The sequence below is a fragment of the Triturus cristatus genome, chromosome 9 (assembly GCF_964204655.1).
Source record: "Triturus cristatus chromosome 9, aTriCri1.1, whole genome shotgun sequence".
NCBI lineage: Eukaryota > Metazoa > Chordata > Amphibia > Caudata > Salamandridae > Triturus > Triturus cristatus.
Window position 1 is genome coordinate 446667693 of NC_140592.1, and position 15809 is coordinate 446683501.

General features: G+C 45.4%; 1 protein-coding gene across 1 annotated transcript in view; it reads right to left on the bottom strand.

Moving 5' to 3' along the window:
- Positions 1–15809, bottom strand: part of LOC146798112 (cytochrome P450 2G1-like) — a 1220160-nt gene that overhangs the window by 186872 nt on the left and 1017479 nt on the right. The window contains exon 14 of the mRNA XM_085625336.1: positions 6469–6629. Within this exon, the coding sequence (XP_085481462.1) occupies positions 6469–6629 (161 nt within the window). The remainder of the gene's footprint in view (positions 1–6468; positions 6630–15809) is intronic.

Sequence of the window (15809 nt, forward strand, 5' to 3'; positions counted from 1 at the left end):
CCTTGCTTCACCTAGCCGCCCAGGTCCCATCGACAGCGACGCTGCACGCTGACCTCGACACCCGTAACTGCACCTTAGTTTGAGGGGGCCACTTGTAAGTCACACGATGTACCGCCCCGTCCCATAACAGAATCTGGGCTGACCGACGCCAGCACCCACCAACCGGCACTGTCGCCTGCACCGTGACCCATCAGCACCACAACTAGCACTGCTAGGCTTCGCACCGAAGCCCTGGTCTTACGGATGCCACTGGAGGACTGTCACGAGCCACTACCTTCGCCACAACCTAAGGGCACAGCACGCCGCACCGCTATGCTTCGCATCGCAACTGCGACAGTAGCTGTGACTGGCCAACCAATGCGATCTGCAGCAACCTAAGGTACTTTTTATAAGCCTGCTGACTCTGATGCCAGTCCACAACAATGCGGTTGGCTGGAATTGTTGGATTCTGATGTTTTCAGCACCGCGGTGGCCTCGAACTGAGCTACCGACTTCAAGGAACTGCATTTTACAGTCGTTCTTACAAAGTGCACAATTTTGATTACTGTATGTTGATCTTTTATCATTTAGGGCTTGTCTGCACAGCTGAATATTGGTTATTTTTATAAAACTGGTGTGGTGTCCCTTTGTAGTGTTTTCACTGTATTACAGTGTGTTATCTGCAAAGGCTTTACACATTACCTCTGAGATAAGCCTGACTGCTCATGCCAAGCTACCAAAGGGGTGAGAAGGGGTTATTTTAGAAGTGTATCCCCCTTACCCTGACTAGAAGGAAGGGTCCCTATTTAGACAAAGATGCAAACCATTGCCAACTGGAGACCCCAATTTCTAACAAAAATTCTTATGGAAAAAAAGAAATCTTAATTCAATTAAAAAAGTAAATAACATGGTAAAATTGCACTGCATTCAACCACATAAGACACCAGCCAGCCCTAAACGTGTGGCTGCCGCCACTCCTCACTTTATGTGACATGGCCCTAGTTGCTTTCATGTCATAGCAAAGGTGCCGTGGTCACTCATGCAAGCAAGCAAAATGTCCCCTCTCAGCCACAGATTTATATATATCACCTCTTCTGGGGTACAGAGGGTCCTAACAAATCTGGACCCTGCTTTCACTGCACCAGATGCACTACTTATAGTTAATACACTATATGCAATGTATAGCCAGTGTGGCATGCTATGTTACAATGATTTCCCAATTGAATAATAGCTGTTGGTGGAGTGCGGTACACCTGCAGGTTGCACTGTCTGATTTCTGCAATGTATGCAAGAAAGAGAAGTCTAAGCAATCTACCACAATATTCTTAGGTACCACTTTTATACATCAGAGCACAAATGTACCTCACAGTGTTTACAAATTATAAAATGAGTGTTTTCTGTTAGTGTCCGCAGCCTCATCACCTGGATTAAAATGTTCCTCTTACTATAGTCTCTCACTTCCTCTGACCCTCCCTTGCTTTCTACCTCTTTCTCCCCTCATCATATGGAATGTTGAGGTGGGGGAGCAAGTATCCTCTGAAAATGTAAACTTCTCTAAAAGAGTTCTGTCAGTACATCTCCTGCACAGCTTAATGAACCACGACAAGCTTTTTTCCCAGTTCTATTTAAATTAAACCTTTGGGTCTGAAAAGGAGTGAGTCTCTAAATTTGTGCATGAATAATTTACCAAGTGTCCCTACACTGATGTGCTGAACAAAATGGGCTGTCCTTGTGTTTCGTGCTTAATTTCTACTGGTGGTTGCAGGTGGTGGTCATGGATACTCCTTTTTGGGGCCAGGACACATCTTTCATGATCACAAATGATGCAGACCAAGAGAGAAAACAGAAAGGGGAGAAAGAAGGAAGATGAAAAAGATTAGAAAACAGCGACAGAGGGAGAACCCAGAGATGATAAGAACCTGCATGAGTGAGATACAAAGACAGGAAGGAAGCATTGTGGAAGAAAGAAACATGAGGTGGAATCAAGACTAAGGAAGCCTTTGATTTAGACATTTAGCCGTGCAGGTGGTGGAATCCAAAAAGAACTATGGATCATTTCACGTTTTCCTTTTTTTCCAAATTAAACACAGCTTGTATTTACAACTTCTATTGCTCTCCATCAGGAAAGAACGTCTCTGTATTTTTTTTAAGTCACACAACAGGTAAATTTACACAAAAGCAAATGTTGTGGTCTCAGAGGCTGTGTGAAATTGCTATGAAATGCGACTTATATATAATGCAGTCATCGTGGGAGGAGGTGCATAACGCACTAAGCTAACTAATTATTCACAAAAGAAAGTGTTATCTCAGGCAGACAAACTGACAAAATATGACTGCCCAATGATAAGATCTGTGAAACCACTAGAACATCACTACTACCCGTGAGTATTTATCTGTAGGTTATGGTAACAGCTCCAAAATAGAAAACGACAACCGCTCCTGTCAAAGATTATGCTCTCACTGTTGCTAAATGCCCTTCTTCACTCCTCTTTCCAGTCTGCCCTCTTCTACTCTGAACATAAGTCAGTCTGGGATCAATACAAAAAGCAATTAAGAGGATAGGGAATAGTACTAAAAAAGTAGCCATTTAAATACTCTAACACGGTGTCGGCCGGTAGGTTTAGGAAGGAGGGAGGCAGCTGGTATGCACACATACACACTCACAGCTATGCATTCACATGTGCCCACAAACACATCCATTCACAAAACTCATTACCAAACATTCATACATACTCACACGCACCAAACATTAATTTAAAAAAAAAAAAACACACACTTACCTGCAGCTCTGCCACAGAAGTCCCAGGAGACTTGGGACTGCTGTCTTTCCTCGTTGGCTGAGTCAGCCACTAAGGGAAGGCAGCAGTCCCAAAGTCATCACAGAGTGGGATGGGGTCAGTGAGATTGCTGACCTCACCCCACTCTGTGATGAGGTGTCACTGATTGAAACTCAACCCCGGGCGCGTCAGGGTTTAAAATTGAAGTGCCCAGGTGTGAGACAATCAGTGATGCTACCCCTCATCACTGAGGGGAGTGCCTCAGGGACATTTGCTGTGCTGAGGAGTTCATGCCCACAGGAACTGTGAACTTCCTCAGCCCAGCAAAGTTCAGCGCAGACAGCCAGTAGCCTATGCATTTAGCACATGTCTGGCTCCTGGCTGTCTGACCTGAAAATGAAAAGTGTCTGTCAGGCTGACCTTTGTTTAGCCTGACAGACACTGTTCATGAGGGGCAAAAGGTGGGGGAGGGACTCCTCAGCCCCAATGGACCGGCCACTTCTGCTCTAACATGCCTTTGTGAATTGTCCCTGAAACATCCAACTCCCTAACAGGAAAAGGGCAAGGATGTCACCGTCCTTTCTGTTTGTGCTAATTATATATGAACATACTCCAAGCATTCCTGCTTTGTTCCCACTATAGCTATTTTGGGGCCAATTCACAAAGAGATTTAAAGTATGCACATGACTACTACAGGAATACTTCTTTGCATACTCCAAAATTCCTGTGAGAAAAGGGACCCCAAGAAAATGATATTCTATCACAGTCAGTGTTAAGCAACTGGTTCAATGCCTGAAAGCATCTGCCCCTGGCTCAAGACACATGTAGAGGCTTGGGCTGCCAGAAGAGTCTAAAATACAAATGTCAAAGAAGATGTTTGGACTAACACAAATGTGTCTTAATGGTTTCTCTAAATAAAGCCTGCCCAGGGGTTTGTCTGATAATGAGCCAATTTAGGGAAAAGAGTGTGAATCTCAGAAATTTGCACAGCTCCCTCTTTGGAATGGGCATTTGTTTTTTGTTAAACATTATGGGCCTGATTCACAAAGGGCCTCTGCAATGAGAAATCTCATTTCATAGATTCCACCCGAGTGTGGAGACTTCCCCACGCCTGCGGGGTCTCCACCATAAGCGCGGAGACCCTTTCTGAATCAGGCCCAAAGTGTTCATGTTTCTTACATGCTTTCTTCCATACTAATTGGGAATTGGGGCAGGACTCATGAATTGCCAAACTATCTGAGCTTACTATATCACTTTAACAGAAAGCTGTAAGACCAATATGCCATTACTGCAATGAAAATAACAGAGAAAGTCTGGTCCTCAGGAATCCTTGGTGCACATGTTTGTGTTTGTTTGTGTTTTGTACAGTAGTTACTCTTCATGTGACAATCAAGCAAAACTTTAAAAAAGTTGATGCTCTGTAGGAGAGTAAGGCAGTCATTTAGGTTTTGGTAGATAGCCCTCTAGTCCACCAGGTCAGCAGAGGCTATGGTCTTCATTGTCCTGGTGGAGGGCTGTATGGTATCATGGGTATTCAAAATCAGACTTCGGTGGTTGCGGGGGCATAGGTATCGGAGGGGTTCTGAGAACGTGTGGAGAGATCTGTCGTCAGTTGATGAGCTGTCTCGGGAGAGAAGGGTTGTCAAGGTGTTTGGCGTGTTTGTACTGTTCTTAAATAAAGTATCAACAAGTACTCTACCCCTTGGTGTGGCACCTCTACTTTCATAGGATACTCTCCTGATTTTGATATCTCACATGCCTGGTGAGGCTCTCTTCCTTCAGTGCAACTGCTAGTGGGGAGGGTGGAATGTAGGCAGGGAACTTCGCAGAATGGAAAGTTTGTTCACTGTACCCACTTGGCAAAGAATTTTTTTTTTTTAAAGACAAATGCCTTTAACTTGAGTTTGCTATTGAAGAACGAAAAATAAATAGTCATAATGAATAAGAAGCTTTCTTCTCGCACACTGGGGTCTGATATAGTTGCCTGCCTGGGAATGCCTTGGCCTGAATAGGGCTGGGCAACTGCCACCATGATAGAACAGCCCAGTGGTTGTCAGGTCAGAGGTTTCGGACAGTAAAACCAGCTGAGGCTCCTCCATCAGAAACCCTGCGAATCCCAAAACTCTGGATGGGTTAGGAAAATCGCAAATTTAGAGGACCGGGATCCAGTGTTCTTTGGTGATGCTCAGCACCAGCCAAACCTTAAGTGACCTCTAAGTCCCTCATGAGAATTCACCAATTCTTTAGCCCATACCCTGCAAAACAACTTCTGGTGTAGAAAATGCAGTTACTTTACCTCTCTGATAAGGGAAGGAGTTGGGATTGAGATGAGAGCAATCATCTCTTGGATGTCTTGGATATGCCCTCTTCCTGACAGGCTAAAATGTGGCTATGCCAAAATTCATATGCTGGGTCGTAGGGCAAATCTACAATCTGAACAGTTTATTAAGCCCTTGTCTCTTGCTGAACAAGAGAATGAGAAATTAGAGCCTTGCACATGCACAGTACATAGAATAGAGTGAATATTAGTCCAGAGTTTCCTTTACTGTCTCTTTCTGCTTGCTTTTGCAACAAATGAATTATTAAATGAGAAACTAAAAATAAAAAGGAGTTTTGGGAAAAAACTTATGAACCCCGAGCCTAACTTTCAAAATTGTCAGAATTGAGATGCAGCACTCAAGCCATTATTTGTAAAGTCATAATTTGAAAATATTTTCTGGGATAGTTGGAAAAGGAGGACAAGGCAAGAAGGATAGGAGAGAAGTGCAGAAATTAAAAAGAGGCACATGAGATTCCAAACTAAAAAAAATTCAACAATCTCTTGCCATTGAAAGAAAAATTGGTGAAGAGTTCCGGCTTTTGCATCACTAGGAATATGTTTTATAAGATTGACATATGATATTGCTTTGCAGGTTTTGGTAGTTTCCTTCAACTTCTCCCCTTCTAGTGGTGCCATCAGAAAAGAAAAATGGCTAACAGTGTCTCTTGGCTTCTGTAGAAATTGAATCTGACAGATGTACCATCAAAATGGATAGTTTAAATCCTCTATACACTTGCCGATACCTCCAACAGCAAAAACCTTCAGCCCATTGTCTCCTGCACTCTTATTAGTTTTTCTTTTAAAAATGAGTTAGTAGACTTAGGCACAGTTCCCTCGCAGCAGGTACAATATTCCTTCTTTACCTATAGTGGTTATATGCTGCAGCTAGACACAGTTTTTTGCTTAGTGACAGGTGGCAGTGATTGATTTGAGAATGTACACACTGAGGAGAGGTCACTGAGACACTGCTAATCAATAAAATCACGCCAAAGCCACACTTGCCCGCTTGTCTTGTGTGTTTTCTCAGATATCAACAGTTTTGAATATTGATTTAAAACTCCATTTGTTATCTTGTAAAGGCCCCCAGGGATTGTTGGGTGACAGTACTGTAACGAATCTAAGGGGTGATTTAGGGCCTGATTTAAATCTTGGCAAATGGTATACTCTGTCACAAATGTGACTGATATCCTGTCCACCGTATTACAAGTGCCATAGGATATATTACTTGTAATATGGCGGACGGGATATCCATCATGTTTGCGACAGAGTTTACTATCCATTAAGATCTAAATCAGGCCCTAAGTAAGCAACTTTTACCATGACTCATCAGTTTCCTAACATAATTGATTCCCGGGAATAGCCATGTCAGTCGGTCTTACAGAAAAAATTTACCTGTCCCCATGTGGAGCTCATCAGGTGCCAGTTGTTGTTAATTAGGTAAAGCAAGTTGAGAAATTCCTTATCTTCATAGTCAAAGCGATCTCCAAAGACAAGACAGCAGATGATATTGGAACCAGCTGCGCTGAATCCAAAAGTTGGATCAATGGGCTGACCTGAAACACAAAAGAAGAGTAGACCAAAACATTAGTAAACTGTACTATTCAGATTTGCCATAACACAGATGAACTCTTAGGCCCAATGTTTGTGACAATATTTACAGGATGCGCCACAATCCTACCTTGTTATGTTGAAATTTGTTGGGTCTGATGAAGAACTCCCAAATAGGAGTTTGTCTTAAAAAAAAGGCGAATAGCATGCTAATGTTGGTGCTTATCACACCAAAATCCACATGTACCGATATTTATTGAATACTTTTCACGCAATAAATTTTGTCAGTTTGACATGACAACATTTATCATGGGGAAAACCGAGGTAGTGCAGTGTTAGCCACTAAACCCCTAATTGTGACCTGTGCAGTAACCGAAGATACCACACACAACGCAATGAACCAGCACACTCGTAATGATAGCCGTACTCAGCAGATGCTTCCTTGGGTTGCAAGGGTAAACAGGATCCTTCATCAATAGAACACAATATTAGGCAGTCAATCATAATCATTTATTTCAGATAAAAGTTCTCAAAAAGCACAAAGTAATAAAAAAAAATCACAACTAAGTAGACTCGTATTGATACACTACAGGATGACATGCTTTAAGAAATTTCCATAAAATGAACAAGCTTTTTTTGTGCGCAAGGTCAAGACATTTGAATGCAGAAAGAAACGGGGTTTCGGGTTGAGAGGGTGAAACCCTTCTCAACCAGCAACTACAATCCTTGTCAGGGTGAAGTACAAGCAAACCCCAAATTAATCCTGTGTTCAACCCTCTGGTAGCTTGAAACAGAGCAGTCAGACTTAACTTAGGGGCAATGTGTAAAGTATTTAAACAGCGCTTGCAGTAATACAGTGAAAACACACCACAAGAAAAAACCCTACATATATTTAGAAAAAAGAGCAAAATTTAATAAATAAATCAAGACCAAATTGACAAAAGTCCAAGCAGTAGAACCGGAGAAATATTCAATTTTAAAGATCTAAGTGAAAATAATGCCAAAATGCCCAAAGCCGCACTTGCAGCTATCTGGGACCGGGAGAAAGTCACAAATTCAGGCCAACCGCGATGGAGCATGAGTCGAACACAGTGACCAGGTTAGTTCCGTTGAAATGTTACCTCTCTGTCCAATGTAAAGAGTCCCGTTCGCAGGGGGCCACGAGGAACAGAGAATCATTGCAGACAGTCATCGATGTAGCACGAAGAACAGGCCTGGCATCACGGATAATTGTCGCTGTAGCTCAAAGATCCTTTCATTGAGAGCGGGCGGACCGAATCTTCAAATGGAGCTTTCCACAAGCACTCAATGCTGTAGTACAAAGCTGATGGAACTTCACATTGGTGGGTTCTGCGAGTGGCAGGGTATGGGCACCAGTGGGACAGTGCACGGTTGTGAAGAGCACGAAAACTTCCATTCAGACTCTCTTAGGCCACACCAAGTGTCCAGGACCTGAGAGGCACCGCTTGGGGGTCAGGGGCTTGCTCCAGCTGGATCTGGGTGCTGGTTCAGGTGGTTGGGAACCTTATATGTTCCTGTGGCTCTGAACAGAAGGCCAGCACACTAGCCCTTGGGGTCACTCTGGGAGTACTATGTTCAGGTGCAGGTCCAATCCCTCTAACTCAGGCAGGAGGGCAGCAAAGCAACATGGCAACAGAGCAGCAATCCAGCTATGCAACAGTTCACTCGCATGACTGGTGTGCACAACTCTCTGACAATTCATTACCCATCTATTTTCAGATGTCCATCATTGTTAGGTCCTGATGAGTCCCATTGCTGAATGTGGGGTCGAAAAAGCCTCAACACATTTAAACAAACCATTTAATAGCCTTCACAAATGTGGTATAAAGCTAGGAATAATGACTCTGTATTGACTAATGGTGATTTTTATTGATTTTGAAACCTTAATATATGTTATAAATTGCCACTCCGGTGATATAGGTTCTAAGTTCACTTGGGACACTGAGCACCAATTTACGATGGTATCATAATACAAGCATATTTTTTGCATAAATTTATTGTCCTGCGTATTGCCTTCTGTGTGATTGGTCTTCTTTTTCAGCATCAGAACCAATGGTAACTGCCATTGTGCATTGATAATATTAGGTATGCTGTACATTGTCCACATAAACCGCTGTCTCTTTAGTGCATGTTAATTGCCCTGGTTCCTTGTGAGTAGGGTTGCCCTTGTTGTTTATATACGGAACTTTCTAAAAGTGGCATTTTCAAAATTGTAAATTAAAATCTGACTTTACCATCATAAAAGAGGATATTTCATTACAATTCCAAAGACACCAGACATGAACTAGTTTCCTGCTACAATTTGGAAGTTACAGCTTATTAAATGTAAGAAGGTAAAGCCAATGTTAGCATATGGGAGATGTTTTTCACTTCCACGACATTTAAAACGTAAAAGTACATGTCCAACATTTTACAAACATTGCACCCTGCACTCTGGGCTGTTCAGAGCCTACACTAGCGTTGAATTATATGTATTAACAAGGAAGTTTTGGGCCTGGCAAAAGGTTTTTTTTGCTAGACGGAAAAGCATAGTTTAAAGCTGCACACACAGACTGCAATGACAGGTCTGGTACATGTTTAAAATGCTACATACGTGGGTAGCACAATCAGTGCTACTGGTCCACTGGTAGCATTTAAGTTACAAGCCCTGGGCACAGTTAGTGCTAATTTACTAGGGAATTACAAGTAGATTACATTTGCTCATTGAGTAAAAGTCAATTCTATCATGTTTTAATTAGAAAGAACAAGCACTTTAGCACTGGTTAGCAGTGGTTAAGTGCACATAGTCCTAAGGCCAAATAAAACGAATTCAGCTAAAATAGAAGTGAAGGCAAAACGCTTGGGGATGACCCTCAGAAAGTCCAAAAGATGCACACACTGAGAGTGCTAATAGTTGAAAGTCTATTGCTATTCACTGCAGGAAAATATAAGGTCTAACAGAAAACAGATAATGCAGGTGCAAGCTTCCATAGCGCACATACATTGGATGTAGCGAATTAAAAGAGCCCCCAGTGAATAATTTGTATAATAAATAAGTGCAAGGACCCAGTTGTTCATACAAGTGTGGCACTGTCTCACCAAATGCATTGTTTCTATAATACTCAGACTGCCTCATTTTCATTCAAGCTCATGCATCCTTCTTCCACCACCCTCCACTTGCAGATTTCATTTTGTTCCCACTTTATTCCTTTGTCACTCTTTGCCAATTTGTTTTCCTTCTCCCATTGCACTCTTGTTCTAGGTCAAAGCATGATGATTAAGAATAAGTAATGGGCACCAAAAAGTGGGTGACATTGCCCCACCTTCAACTACCATCACAAATTAGACACTCAACCGCACTAATAAAGAATAGGTACAACATGAACAGAAGGAGTGTCACCCTCCCCCCTTAAACAACTGGTATAGTATGACCACTGGAAGGATAGGCTCTGGTTGCACTGAGAGAAAATCAATAGCAGAAGCTGTGGAAGAGCATGCTCCTGTTTTATAAAACTGGACCAGAGCAGAACCGACCTCACTATACTACAAGGTTTGCTTAATGTGTGCAGGTTATTGTTGGTGTTGATGACTGGCACTTGTTTTTGGAACGTTTGTGTCTAATTTTCAAATGCATGCTTATGAAGCAGTGTTCAAGAGAATATAAGGAAAGTTTCTGAGTTGCACAGTTTTGAAACTACAAGCACTTTTAAGACAGTGTTTTAATAAATGATCCATTAAGGGAAAAATATGGGGCCATATTACAAAAACTGCATTGGCTGACTTGCTAGCCCAGACACAAGTGGGTTTTTGCATATGTCACCAGCAGCTATCCAGGTTGGGTGAGATTGCGAAAATGTTCTCCCACATTCACAGTGCAGCAACTTCCTTTGCCTACAAGTGCCCATGTGTATAACTCAATGTCTCATTATTGATCACAAGGTGTATTAAGGCTCTGAGAGCTGTATACCGTCCCTGCTGATGGAAAGACATTCGCCCACCCATGCCTTGTGGTCAGCAAGGTTTTCTATTTTTCAGCCTTCCTCCTCCACCCCACTCCCTCCCAGATGTTATGGATGTACTGGTAAGCGTTTACATTATTTAACACATAAACTCTGTAACAGCTTGCCTTGGGGGTTTTGGAGGGAGAAAAACAAGCTGGCATTTTGCAATGTATTCACAACCTTGGTTTTTTCTAAGTTCCATTTCTCTTAAACTTTTGGGGTCTCTGCGGTTCTTGAGGTAATGTTTTTTTCGTATCTTTCAGCACCAAGAGTCTATTTTAGGCAGCACTCCAAGAGTCTATTTTAGGCAGCACTGCGTTCAAAAACAGTATAATGAAAATAACATGCTCCTCTTTTCTCAGAGCTCCCCTCACTTCCTAGATCCAGAGATCACCCACAAGGGCAGAGCCAATTAGCTCTTGTGTGGGTTTCCTGTAAATGAACGAGGAAGCCCCCTTGGACAACTTGCTGAGGGGGCCCTTACTTCATTTCTCAGATATGTAGTGCACCCTTTAAATGACAGAACACACAATGAGTTGCCTTTCTCAATGCTTGCTGAGATAAAACACACAATTCATATCATGTCTTTTAAATCAATCATACTGAGCTCCCATTAGGCAGCCTCATATAGGCATAGAGGAAGGATTACGCCATCCAAGTAAATTACTCCATCTTCGGCTGACTTTGGGGCATATCAGCAACAACCGGCGATAATTATCGCTAAGCACACTTAGCGCTAGGATAATTATCTCCGGCTAACGTGGATTTTTATCGCTGAAATAGCGTGCTATTTGTAACGTGTATCTCAAAAGCGATAAAAATCCTAGCGCTAACTGCCAAACGTGTGATTATCGCTGGAAACCCAGCGATAATCTCACAAAGTTTGGCGTTAGCTTGATGATAGGGCCTCACATGCTTAGCCATGATATCCACCTTCCATGGGGTATCATGGCTAAGTCAGTCCTGAAGCAGGCGTAAGGAAAGTAGCGATAACAGGGGTTATCGCTACTTTTCTTGCCGCTATGCTTCATAGCGTGGAGCTTGATGATAGGAGAAATGTCACTTAGCGATATTTCTCCAGTCATGTCAGGTCAGGAACGCCCACTTTGCATCTCATTGGCGCCAAATGACCTTTTAAAGACATAAACCACAATGATACGGTGGCAGCATTTACTAATGAACATAGAAGATGTATTTCACAGCCACAGTCAAGACAATTCATTAGCGGGCATCTCACAATATCATCAAGTATGTATTTCATCATACTCTGAACTAAAAAATACACTTGATATGGACAAAAGTCACAGTGTACACACAGATATATTCCTTTATTGCCATAAGAGTAACAATACATTAGATGTGTTGTGAGGCTTGCGTAAGATTAACACTCGCAACCCATACACAATGACTTAGAGGCCATCTTGTAATGCCTGAATGCTCTATTTACTTAGCACCATCATGGAAAAAGGTCCCCCCCTTAGCATGAATGCCTGCAAATAAATATACACCACACAAGTTTATACTTGGGAAAAACTGCTGCAGGTTTATTACATACAATGTTATGTAATCTGGTGGGTTAGCTTACGGGCGATCCAAGGGCAGGCAGCCTTCTCGCAACCTGCCCGCCTGATGAGCCTAGCAGCACCGTGGTGAACCACTTTGTACTGCACCTTCTGGTGATCCCCTTCCCGGATCACCTGACCCTTGGTTTATCATAATCACCCCCCTTTCAGGGCAGCGCGTAGCTAGGCAAGCCCCCGGTTGCTCAGGCCCACAACCACCCGAAGGACTAACTGGGCGCCGACATAGATTCCATGAACCTCCCATTAGGCTCCTGGGGTTTGGCTCTGGCACCCCTATGTGCCACGCAGAGATACCGTTCTGTACCCATTTGCTTCCAGATCGCCCTGTAACTCCGCCTGCAACGAAAAAGTACATTACAAAGTCCTAGCCATGCCTCCTTCTGCAAACACGCCGGGTAAGCGGTAGGGTGGGAGACAGCGTGTCTGGACTCGTGGTGTCCACGGCGCGTCCGATGCACAAGAGGCAGAAAAGATGGTGGGGGGGACTTATGTACCCCTCACCCTGCCCAGCGGACTGGACATGACGCGGCAAACCCGCGACCCTGGTGGGGATTCCTCCCCAAGCCAAACCCCCCCCCTTCCCGGGGAAAGGGGAGGGAGAAAGGTGGGGGGAAGCCCGATGCCGCTATAGGGCCGCCCTCCTGAGTGGCCCCCTGCGGTGGCCTCGGGCAGCCGCATAGCAACATCATGGCAAAAGGTCCCCCCCCCTTAGCATGAATGCCCGCAAATAAATACACACCACACAAGTTTATACTTGGGAAAAACTGCTGCAGGTTTATTACATACAACATTATGTAATCTGGTGGGTTAGCTGACGAGCAATCCAAGGGCAGGCAGCCTTCTCGCCACCTGCCCGCCTAATGAGCCTAGCAGCACCGTGGTGAACCACTTTGTACTGCACCTTCTGGTGATCCCCTTCCCGGATCACCTGACCCTTGGTCCACTATACTCATGCCCCTTTCAGGGCTGAGCGTAGCTAGGCAAGCCCCCGGTTGCTCAGGCCCACAGCCGCCTGAAGGACTAACGGTGCGCCAACATAGATTCCATGAACCTCCCATGAGGCTCCTGGGGTTCAGCTCTGGCACCCCTATGTGCTGCTCAGAGGTACCGTTCTGTACCCATTTGCTTCAAGATCGCACTGTAACTCCGCCACAGCCCTGGAGGCGGCCAACCGTCGCCACCAGGGTCCCCCACCAACCGCTCTTGTCTTTACCTGCAACCCTTTTCTGCTAGCTCCTCCTGCATGTCTAACATGAACAAGTCCATCCCCACAGGATTGAGGTGTACCCTGTCTGCCTCAAAGTATCCCTTGACCCTCTTCTGAATCATTTTGTGTCTGAGAAATCCCAGGCCCCTCTGCTGAGCGAACTTGCGCATGGAGCTGTTCACCCATCTCCTGGACCGCTCCACCGCCTCGCCAGACTTCGCCCCCTGCCAGACTCTCCGTGGCACAATCTCTGACCACCAGAGCTCGCACTGAGCCAAGTGCTTGCTAAGTTCCCCCAAGTCAGTTTTCATGGCATGTAGGAGCAAAGTCCTCCCAGAGGTAGTGAGGTCATTGCCCCCAGGTGGAACACCAAAAAATTGGGTGGGGCACCCAGCGCTGCTAGCGAGTGCTCCAGTCATGTTCATGAGGCTGCTCCATCTCATTCCAGGAAAACTCAACCACTCAAACTTTGTCCGCGAGAATCCACGCATCCAGTTCCTGGTCGATGCCCAACGGGCCAACCGGGAGATGGCAGAGTGCCCAATGACCCATACTCGTGACCCTGATAAAACAAAGGACATGTTTCAACTCAATATGTTTATTATTCACAGAGAATATGCCATTGCACTTAAAAACTACAAAACACGTCAAACCATGTGGCACACAACACTGCACACTACAGCACTATTTACACTAAGCAGGCGCCTTCAAGGGCGGATATAGCGTTTGTAACACTGGGACTCCCAGCGTCCCACTTTTTTCACACGTTCAGGTTCCATGCCTGATGTAAATGCAGTGGTGGCTGCCCCAATCCTGAAAGAGTGGCTTGAATATTTTCTATCTGCCTGGAGGAGGCCGGCCCTGGACAAGCAAGCCCCCATTACACGCTCCACCTGGAATTTGGTTAGAGGAACCAGGTTGGTATGTATCAATAAGTAACCAAGTGCTACTGGGCGAAGTGATACGTACTCCCGGACCTTGGAAACCGGACAGTATCTGGGGTCTCCAAATGGCATTAACTCCACCTCCACTCTCTTCCCTTTCTGGTCTGTTTTCGACCTCCTGAGGTGGATAGTCAACTTACTCTCCAACCCAATATCCAATATGCCCAAAGCGTCTCCTGACCTATCTGTTTTGGACCGGGCCACTAACTCACTGATACGGAACGCCCCATAAAACGCCAAGCAGAAAGAGGTGGAAAAGAGGGAAGCCTCATCGGGCGAGTGGGTAACTCCTCCTAGGACGTCTAACATAGCCTGCAGGATGGGGAAGTTGATGGGGGACCTGCTGCCTGGAACCCGGGGCTCGTCTCTGGCTCACCCTTTCAGTGCCGCCCTAATGACAAAGGACTTAGCTGGGTCCTGGCCTCCCCTTAGCTTAACATCGTGGCTGACAGACGCTAAATGCCCACAAACCCATGAGTGGCTCTTCCCTTGTTTTTTAGCCCATACCACAAACGCCTGTACCTTGCCCTCCATGGGTTGCCCGGACAGTTCCAAGGCATCCGCCACTTTGTTGAAGGAGGTAATATCGGCCAGGTATCGTTTCCTGCTACCTGAGGCCAAGGCCCATTCCCCTACGGCTCTCAACTGTTGTTCCACTCCAAGATCCTCCAGAGGGTTGCCGAGAAGGGGGTCATATCCGCTCTCGCCTGCGGCCAGGCCTCCCGGAAACGGAGCCACTGAAAATGAGAGAGAGGGTCAGCTGCCACATGCCCTACACTCCAAGTTACAGCGCAGGCTCCCTCTGGCTAGTTCCCTGAGCAAGCAGAGCACCAGCGGGCACTTGACTGTCTGCCTGTTGATGGCCTGAACCACCGCCATGTTGTCTGACCAGAATAGGACCTTTCTGTCTGACAGGATCTCTGACCACAGGTGGAGTGCAATGACAATGGGGAACAGCTCCAAAACTGTGATCTTGGCAGCGATGCCGCGCTTGCACCAGGCGTTGGGCCATTCCTGTGCGCACCACTCCTCGCCCAGGATTGCCCCAAAGCCCTCCCTCCCAGATGCATCTGTGAAAAGGCTGAGCTCGGGACGCTCCGCCCAGGGAGCCCTCCAGATGACCGTCCCATTGAAGTGAGACAGGAACTCCCTCCACATGGCCAGGTCCTTCTTCAAGCCTGCAGCCAACTTAACCAGGTGGTGTTTCTTGGACACTTTTGCTGTGGCCCTGGCTAATCTTCTGGCGAACACTCTCCCCACCGGGATGACTCTGGCTGCAAGTTGAGCTTGCCCAAGAGGCTTTGGATGACACCCAAAGGAGCCTTGTCTTTCCCCAGCAGTGACTGGATGTCCTGTTGCAAAGCCTGCACCTTCTCTGCAGGAAGTCTAGACACGCCCATCACCATGTCCAGCTTGATGCCCAAAAAGGTGAGAACCTGCTCAGAACCCT